This window comes from Schistocerca cancellata, chromosome 9 (assembly GCF_023864275.1).
Source record: "Schistocerca cancellata isolate TAMUIC-IGC-003103 chromosome 9, iqSchCanc2.1, whole genome shotgun sequence".
NCBI classification, from domain to species: Eukaryota; Metazoa; Arthropoda; class Insecta; order Orthoptera; family Acrididae; genus Schistocerca; species Schistocerca cancellata.
Window position 1 is genome coordinate 334,275,873 of NC_064634.1, and position 10,132 is coordinate 334,286,004.

Genomic DNA, 10,132 nt, shown 5'->3' on the forward strand with positions numbered 1-10,132 from the left:
GCTGCCCCTAATTCTTGTAAGTTTATTCCACGATTTCTTTCCTCACTGATTCTGTAGTGAACCTCTTCATTTCGTAGTTCGTCAGCCCATCTAATTTTCAACATCCGTCTGGATGATAGCAACTCTAACCGCTCGATTCTCTTTCTTCCCGGCTTTCCTAGCGTCTACTATTCATTGCCATACAATTATGTACTTGGAACGTACATTCTCACAAAATTTCTGCCTCACATTGAGGCTGATATCTGACACAAATATACTTCTCCAGCCCATGAATGCCCTCTTTGCCTTTGATAGTCTTCTTTTTACGTTTTCCTTGCTTGGTACGTCATTTCTTATTTTAGTTTTATTTACTGTATTTTTATTTTAATTTATTCACCTACTTCGTAGTCACCAATTCTTATGTTAGTTTTCTTATTTCTGTTGCTCCTCGTTACTGGCGTCTTTCTCCAGTCTACTCCAGTTCATATTCTGTACTTATTTAACTGTTAGTTCCATTCTACAGTCTACTGTAATGCATTAATAGAGTGAAAAATCCGCTTCAGTTGCCGGCAAAGTCTTATTTATTGCACGCCGGTTTCGGAGCCTGAGGTTTCACCTTCGGGTGCCACTATACAATTATGAAAACATAAATGTGTGGCGGTGATGCCATTCAGTCACGTGGGGTCACACCCAAATCAAACAGACGCATGAGAGTGCAGGACAGCACTAGTGCTGTCGAAGCAGGCGCTGAGGTTGCTGGTCCTGATTTCCTAAGCCGTTGTTTGACACTGTTGTGGTCTCCCGTGACTGACTAGCCCGACCACCACACAATTATGTTTCCGTAATTATTTGGTGACACCTGAAGATGAAACTTTAGACTTCAAAAGCGGTCGTGCAATAAACACGAATTTTCTTCCAACTAAAGTGGATTTTATATTCTGTCAGTATTATCCTTAGTTGCGAATGTTCACCTGATTAAATATTTTGTAGTCTAATGTAGTTCAGAGGATGATAGCACAATAGGCCCATAGAGCTACTCTCATTCACTGCGTCGTTGATGCACTCTGGGAGTTATTTTTAAGGTAAATAGTTAATTAAAATGTGCAACTGGGTGCAGCAACAACTACTAAAATCAAAATATGGTCGGCTAAACATACAAGGTGTCCTTACCAGAGATAGTGTGTACTGGACAAAAAAGTTCGGCCACTGTTCTAAGATAGGCATCAGTTTGATGACATTATTTGAGATGCTCATTCTTCAACATCTTTCACCTCTGCAAAAAATCACAAACACCCGGCAGTCCTTGAATATGGTCACACGCTTGGGACACATGATTCTGTAACGTCTGCTCTTTGTCGATGATTCTGTAGTACACCGGAGCCCAAAAAGTCTTGGTAGTCAGCAATCTAAGAATAGGAGAATGCGATGGTCTTGCTATTGCACATTATCATCGAATCCAACATTCATGGAATGTTTCTGTTAGGTACTGTCGTGCAAGATGCAGAATGTGAGGTGGTGTCCAGTCTTGCTTCTCTCTCTCTCTCTCTCTCTCTCTTTTTTTCATTCTCTGTTCGAATACTGGTTTGGTGTAGCTCTTCACACCAGCCAGTGTAGGGCCACTGATCTCTGAGTACCTACCTTACATCCATCTCTTTTTCTCCTACTACAATTTTTGCCTCCCCCCTCCTCACACTTTCCGTCTCTTACCAAACTAAGGATCTCTTGATGCCTTAAGATGTCTTATCAAACGATTCCTTCTTTTAGTCTCGTTGAATCATCAATATATTTTTTCCCAGTTCAGTTCAGTACATCCCCATTAGTTATTCTCTCTATTCATCTTCTGTTCAGCATTGTTCTGTAGCACCAGATTTCAAAATTTCTATTCTCTTCTTGTGGGAACTGCGTATCGTCCACCTTTCACATCTGTATCAGGCTACAGTCCACACTAATACCTTCAAAAAATACTTTCTTGCACTTAAATTTACACTAGATGTTATAAAATTCCTTGCTAAAGAAGCTTGTTCCGACATCTGTTTACAGCTACATGTTTGGCCAACAGGAGGTTACCGAGCAGGAGGTTTCCGAGTTATTCCTGTACACAAAATACCTTTGAACTTAAATATTGACTAAACCAATGGCCAAAGAAAAGATGAAAAAGGAGTTTTCGTCTGTAAACTATTTGTACTTTCTGTAGACTACTTTCCCGTACACATATCTGTTTTTCTCGTTGGGTACCTTATGGGTGTACCGCTGAACTATCTTTTTATTTAGTGTGTTTATTATTTGCTAGCTGTGCCTTGCATGCGTTGCAAGGCCTCTTTTCCTTTGTAAGTAGGTAGGCAGACGCATAACAGACATTTATATCACATATATTTCACACACACATTCAACACATTTGACAAATAATTGTACCGATATTTCATCATGATCTCTAGTGAATAAAAGTCTTTTGGAGGAAAAAAAAGGACTTTCCATGGCAACTATCTGATTCTGCCCTGATTTATGCCATGTTACTCTGGAGAGGATGTTAAATCTATCTGTCGTATTGAGCCGTGTGACATACATAATCTTTGACCCAAAAGCACGATGTGGTTGATCCATTACACAACGCAAATGAGGGACAAGCTGCTGTCCGTCCTTCCAAAGAGTTACACGTGAGCTAATTACATGATATAAATACAAACGTGAAACTTGCTAGCCGGCCGCGGTGGTCTAGCGGTTCAGGCGCTCAGTACGGAACCGCGCGACTGCTACGGTCGCAGGTTCGAATCCTGCCTCGGGCATGGATGTGTGTGATTTCCTTAGGTTAGTTAGGTTTAAGTAGTTCTAAGTTCTAGGGGACTGATGACCACAGCTGTTAAGTCCCATAGTGCTCAGAACCATTTGAACAATTTTTGAAACTTCGTAGCGCATTATACTGCAGTGTGGATACGTCCTAATATCATGTCGGACTTCCTTTTGCCTGACGTACTACTCCAACTTGACGTGGGATGGACTCAACGACTCGTTGTAAGTTACCTGCCTCGCCGTCCATAATTGTGAAAGTATTGCCGATGCAGAATCTTCTGCGAGAACGAACCTCTCAATTATGTTCCATAAATGTTCGATGGCATTCAGATCGAGCGATGTGGGTGGCCATATCTCTTGCTCACATTGTGCCAAATGTTCTTCAAACTAATCGTGAACAATTGTGATCCGCTGAGATGGCGCGTTGTTGCCCATAAAAATTCTATCCTTGTTTGCAAACTTGAGGTCCATGAATGGCTGCAGATAGTCTCCAGGTTGTCGAACACAACCATTTCCAATCAATGATTTCTTCAGTTGGACCAGAGGATCGGATCCATTCCTTGTAAACACAGTCCATACCGCTATGGAGGCACTAGCCATTACCAGACTTCGCACCGCGCGGGATTAGCCGAGCGGTCTGAGGCGCTGCAGTCATGGACTGTGCGGGTGGTCCCGGAGGAGGTTCGAGTCCTCCCTCGGGCATGGGTGTGTGTGTTTGTCCTTAGGATAATTTAGGTTAAGTAGTGTGTAAGCTTAGGGACTGATGACCTTAGCAGTTAAGTCCCATAAGATTTTACACACATTTTGAACGAGCTTTCGCAATGCCTTGTTGACGACTTGGATCGATTGCTTCGCGGGGTCGGCGCCACTCTCGAACCTGTCCTCAGCTCGTAGAAATGGAAATCGGGACTCTTTTGACGTGGCCACCGTTTTGCAGTCGTCTAGGGTCCAACAGATATGAAGAGCCCAGGAGAGGCGCTGCAGGCGATGTCGTGTTGTTAGCAAAAGTACGCGCCTCGCTCGTATGCTGCCACAGCCTTTTAATGCCAAATTTGGCCGCACTGTCCAAAGAGATACACTCGTCTTACGTCCCTCATTGATTTCTGCTATTATTCCATGCAGCTTGTCAGTTAGGACTCACTACTCTTACGCAAACGCTTCTGTTCTCGGTCCTTAAGTGAAGGTCATAGTCCACAGCATTATTCGTGGTGAGAGGTATTCTCGGTACAGTTTCTCGGTACACTCGGCACACTCAGTGATTAAGTGAAGGCGGTAGTCCACTGTGTTATGCATGGTGAGAGGTATTCTCGGCACACATTTTCTGCACACTCGGCACACTCAGTCATTAAGTGAAGGCTGTAGTCCACTGCGTTATCCATGGAGAGAGGTATTCTCAGCACACTCTTCTCGGCACACTCTTCACACTGTGGCTCTCGAAATATTGATTCCCCTAACGATTTTGGAAATGGAATGTCCTATGCGTGTAGCTCCAACTACCATTCCGCATTCAAACTGTGTTAATTTCCGTTGTGCGGCCATAATGACGACGAAACGACGAATCACCACAGTACAAATGACAACTCCCTCAATCAATGAAATTTTATACCTTGTACGCGATACTCTATAGTTGCATATTGCTATCCCACGACTCGGTGTAATATCGCGTGTCGGTCTGGGACTTGAACCCAACACCTTTACCTTTCCTGGGCAAGTGCCCTACACACTAAGCAACCCAGACACGACTGACGCCCGACATGAGCCGGTGCTGTGGCCGAGCGGTTCTAGGCGTTTCAGTCCGGAACCGTGCTGCTGCTACAGTCCAGGTTTGAATCCTCCCTCGGGCATGCATGTGTGTGATGTCCATAGGTTAGTTAGGTTTACGTAGTTCTAAGTCTAGTGGACTGATGATCTCGGAGGTTAAGTCCCATAGTGTTTAGAGCCATTTGAACCATTTGTGACGCCCGACATAACCCGTGCTAGCTACCACGCCAGAAGGCCTACGTTTGCGTATCACGTGTCTGTTTCGTCGCCAGGTGGGCGAGCGCGCTTCGGAGGGCGCCAACGGCACTGCGCCGATGCGCTCGATCCAGATCATCCCGGCGTACCTGCACCCCAAGAGCCGCGGCGTGCTGCGCCTGCGCAGCGCCGACCCGCTGGCGGCGCCGGCCATCAGCGCGCGCTACCTCACCCACCCGGACGACGTGGCGGCGCTCGTCGACGGCATCCGCTTCGCCATCCGGCTGTCCGAGACGCCGGCGCTGCGGCGCTACGGCTTCCGGCTGGACCGCACGCCCGTGCCCGGCTGCGAGAACTTCACGTTCGGCTGCGACGCGTACTGGGAGTGCGCCGTGCGCCGGCAGACGGCGCCCGAGAACCACCAGGCGGGCTCCTGCCGCATGGGCCCGCCGGGCGACGCCGGCGCCGTCGTCGACGCGCAGCTGCGCGTGCACGGCGTGGACAAGCTGCGCGTCGTCGACGCCTCCGTCATGCCCAAGGTCACCTCGGGCAACACCAACGCGCCCACCGTCATGATCGCCGAGAAGGGCGCCGACATGATCAAGACGCGCTGGCTCGCCAGGCGGACGTGGCGCTCCTGGTACTAAGGACTGCATCTCCGCGGGCACCGGTAGATGGCTGCGTGTGCACTACGTAACATGAGACAATAACTCGCTCTTTCTCCAAAGACATTTCTCACGATATTCTAGTGCTGCTCATCACCAGCATTTTCACTCCTCACCATGTACATTTATTCATATCTATAGTACCAGAGACTTGCAAAATGTGTTTGCGGTACCTTACGCTATGCTAACAACTTTTACGCTCAGACAAGGCACTACTCCAGCTCTACTCTGCAATTTTGTACCTTGTACGCGATGCTACCGCCGTACGTATAGTTGCATATTGCTGTCCCATGACTTGTCACCTTAGTGAACCCAACACTTTTACCTTTCCCGGACAAGTGCTCTACCGACAAGGTACCCAGGCATGACTGATGCCCGACGTAACTACTCCAGCTGTACTCTGATTAAAACCACAAAAGACACTCCACGAAGACGATCGGTGTTGTGGCTGATATGTGTAGCAGGAAAAACTCTCAAATGGCTTCATGTCGTTAAGTAACAAAATCTACTTGTTATGAAAATTTTACGAGCTTCCGAGAATGATCCGTAGCTTCAGTACAGAAAGAAACTTATTAACTTTGCATGACTCGGTTTCACAGTCATACAAAAAGCTTTAATGGACATCATATGTAGGCCGAGCAAAATTAAAGTTCCCAGTTCGCTTTTAAGATATTTTCCCCAACTGCGACACGGTCGCGTATACAAACAGTGATCCTATACTGTCAAATGTTTTTTATTCCAGTTTTTGATCACAATATGAATTCTTTAGACGATGACCGGTTTCAGTTCGTAATGACCATCCTCAGATCTTTTTTTACACCGTGTCCTAAAGTGATAAGGCTATAATGGTGTAAAAAAGATCTGAGGATGGTCATTATGGACTGAAACCGGTCATCGTCTAAAGAATTCATATTGTGATCAAAGACTGGAATAAAAAACATTTAAGTTATTTTCCTCTGCTTACAGAGACTCATTCTTAAGGTTTTCTGGTTGAAAATCGCTCTGTCAATTTACTGGGGTATGTAGTATGCGGCAGACGTGGTTAGTATACATTACGAGTTCGGTGAAATGTCTTCATCCCAGGGCCGGCGAATGCTAAGGGGCGCCTAGCGAACATTTTAACAAAAGTTGTTCACCGTAACTTGAACTATCACCTCTAGAAGTCCGCCGCAAGGACTTTGAAACACCCTACGTAGTGATTTATCTAAAACCTGAAAGGAACGTTAAATTCTCAGCATGTGAACGTGATGATGACATGTATACATTTATGAGATTACTTGAACTTTTCACGTGGCACACGATAAAATTGCAAGTAGTGTGTTTTATGGATAGCTTTACGGTCAAAGATGACAATGATATTCTTTAGGAAACACACTTCGGGCTATGTGGTAACTCTGTTAACATTCGTGCACGAATTGTGTCGCAAAGTAATCAGGATCGACTGAAAAAGCCACAAGACTTCTTGCGACTAATTAACGATATTTACTGGTTTTGGGACGCTACCAACATCAACCCAGAATACAGGTATTGTAAATGGCACCGTTGTCGCTTTCTGTCTTGTCTTCACTATGCTGAGTTTTGTTTCGTGTGTAGTTAACTTCTCGTGCCACGTCGCCTTTCGTACATAAATCAGATGACCTGTTGAATTGTGGTGTCTGCCAACGAATTCACGCAAAATTGGAAACGGGGGGGAAAGCTGTCGGTTCAGATCGAGTACTTACGATTTCTATTACATGAGCCAGCCCCAGCAGCCACTGCGGCGAGTGCCTTCAAGTGCGTGAATAGTACTCCTTACGTTTTGTCTGTCACTTCGAGCTTCAGCACTGCCACATCTGTTGTCAGTTGCGTCAGCGTTAAGACTTGGCTAACAGAAAGTGGGTTGGCACGAGCAGAAGGTCCTTTTTGACCATGCTCGTGATGTGCAAGTGCTCTGACACTTTCTTTTGTTCACTGGCAACGGCAGATGTTTCGAGTGTGACATTACGAGCTCTGATTGTAACAATTAAATTCCAAGAGGTGAAATGTCAGCTAACAAGCAATTCTAATCAGACCGTAGTGCCGGCGTAGCAGGTACTAGCAATGTAGCATCGAACTGGGACCACAGCGCAACCGAGTGCTATCTGCCATGGAGATGGGATAGGCAAACGAATGTGCTGATGGTTCTTTTTCAGAATGAAAGACACCATCAAAGAATATTTACAGTAACAGTTTCATTCGTTACTCGTACGTGTGAAGGACATCGTTTTTCTCTGTTATTGGTATTTCATGTACAAATGTAAGTTTGGCAATGCATCATTTCTAATTTTTTTAGCTTTGCGACACTGATCTTCTTCGTGTAATATACAAGCAGCTGTACTGTACTATATGTCTTTCTCATTATTTGGTTGCAATGCTACACAGTCCGCCTCTGTCTTTCGACAGCCATATATTAGAGTATATTCACCCGTTATTATTAAATCTATCTCGTTTCTCCTGCTGCTAAAATTTGGATAAAGTGTCCAGCATCTGGATTAAATTATAAAATCATTGACTGGTTCACGTATTATATTAATTAAAATTCATGATCAAATTTAAGGAGCATAGCAGCCCCACGGTTTGTTCATCCATTGATTACGCGGCTACATGCTGCTGAATCCGTTGAATCAGCTGATGGCTACAAAACTGAAACAAGTCATGAATTTCAATAAACCAGTATGTGACCAGCACACTCATTTCTGTAATAAAGGTCACCGGCCTCCAAGCGGTCTCATTTCGAGTCGAGCATGTGGTTGATTTCGTCTATTGCCTTTTTTGTAATATCAAACAAAGGTTGCCCGTTCTAGACGGACCACTGCGAAAATCTAATCTTCCACCACAAACTAGGAGCTGCAACGTAACTTGTAACGGTTTTTTTTCCGAGGAACTGCCACTAAAAACTTCGCATGCTTCAAAAAACTTTCTATCGTCAACATTTTTCTTTGAAGACAACATTTGTCAGTGTTCAACATAGCGCCATAGCATCTGAGATGCCTGATCAGCTACTTCAGCGAATCCGCACAACTTTATCACTTTTAAAGTGGCAATACTTTCACCGTGCCAGCATGGCTGTTGAGTAATTTCCTTGCAGGTGGGCCAGAACACCAACAAGTAACGAAAGAAGACAAACATTTTACAAGATATACTTGCTCATTTACTGACATCCCAGAGTTAACAGACTTCCAGTGGCAGCTGCTCTCAGTGACAGCTGAACACATTGCATTCAATAAATTCCTTGACAAAAATAATGTTAAGGAAGCATCTGTCTACCAGTTTTAACGGCCCTAAGTAAGCCATATTGGTGTATCTTGCGGGATTTCGTTAGCCAGTACAATTAGTTTGAGAATCTATTGTCTCAGTTTTATTGAAGGGAAAGCTGTTACGCAGACAAGCTTTAATCTCTATAACCTACCTTCCGAATTTATTTGCTGAACTGTCAGTACCTGTAATAACTTTTCATTTCTGTCGGATTTCGTAACCGAATTCACAAGACACACAAGTTCTCTCTCTCTCTCTCTCTCTCTCTCTCAAAGCACACACAGACACACACACACACACACACACACACACACACACACACACACAATCATACACACATACAAAGCACACACTATAGTATATCCGACAGGTAGGAACACGCTTACGAAGTGCAATACACACTTTTGTTTATGAACCATAGCTTAAACTTAAAAAAATCTGTAATCCGTCCACCTTAACGGAAATGACCCGAGATTCAGTGTGTTTCTTAATAGATTAGATGCCCTATTTTATCTGAGTGACGTGTGATGTTATGTTATTGCTTTGTTTCGTCTTCAACCAAAGTAGACCAAGGAAGGATCTACGGCGTAGGGTTGAAATGATAAATGAAGCTAACAGGGATATACACCCTCCAATGAATTTGGTTAGTGTATACATAAAAGACTGTCTCTTATATCAAAATTACATTAGTGAACTTTGGTTTGTAGAACTGTTAAGGTTAAAAAGATGCGGTATTTGTGGAAAAAAAGCTTGTAAAGTAAGGATCTGTTGGAAGTTTTTATATTCTGAAGAGTTTGTGCGTATGTTGTGTGGAGATTGAAATCTCCAGAGGTTGTTAATATTTATGCATGACTAGAAATTAGTATTTATTTTAATCTCACTGCAGATGTATAAGTAACGTAGATAATGTACACCAAATGCCTTTGAAGGCTTTCGAAAATAGCAGACACAAATATTTTGCAGTGTGAGCACTAATTATTTTTAAAACTGAAGCTTTTGTACCACATGAAGTCTTGACAATAAAGAATATTATTAAACATAGTATTATTTTAATGTGAATTTTCCGCTTATATAACTTGGTACAAGTAATCTACAAAGAAATATTCACTAACCGTATTCGAATGCCTGTTGAGATACAAGTAAATACGTTTTGTATATTATATTTACTATTGCTGTGGTTGAAATTATTTAAGTTTGGTTTTGACTCGCTGTTACTCAAATACTCTAAAAAATGATACTGCATGAAATCGTCCATCCTTAATATTTTTAATATTTGTTTCCATTTTTTCTCAGTCAGTTGGAGTTCTGTTTACCGTGTAGATAAGTGCAGTCAAAATCAGTCTGTTAGCACTGGATATTCCTCTAATTGTTTACCAGACTAATTTCGAGGAATTGCTTTGGAATACCTGTCAGGAAGCTGTGTAGATGTGTTGAACACATCAGAACAGTTCAAAATGAGAGAACACACTCTA

General features: G+C 43.5%; 1 protein-coding gene across 2 annotated transcripts in view; it reads left to right on the forward strand.

Moving 5' to 3' along the window:
• Positions 1-9,699, forward strand: part of LOC126100272 (glucose dehydrogenase [FAD, quinone]) — a 502,785-nt gene extending 493,086 nt beyond the window's left edge. For both annotated transcript variants that reach the window (XM_049910866.1, XM_049910867.1), the window contains exon 9: positions 4,800-9,699. In XM_049910866.1, coding sequence (XP_049766823.1) covers positions 4,800-5,369 — 570 coding nt within the window. In that variant the 3' untranslated portion in view covers positions 5,370-9,699. The remainder of the gene's footprint in view (positions 1-4,799) is intronic.
• Positions 9,700-10,132: the final 433 nt, after the last annotated feature.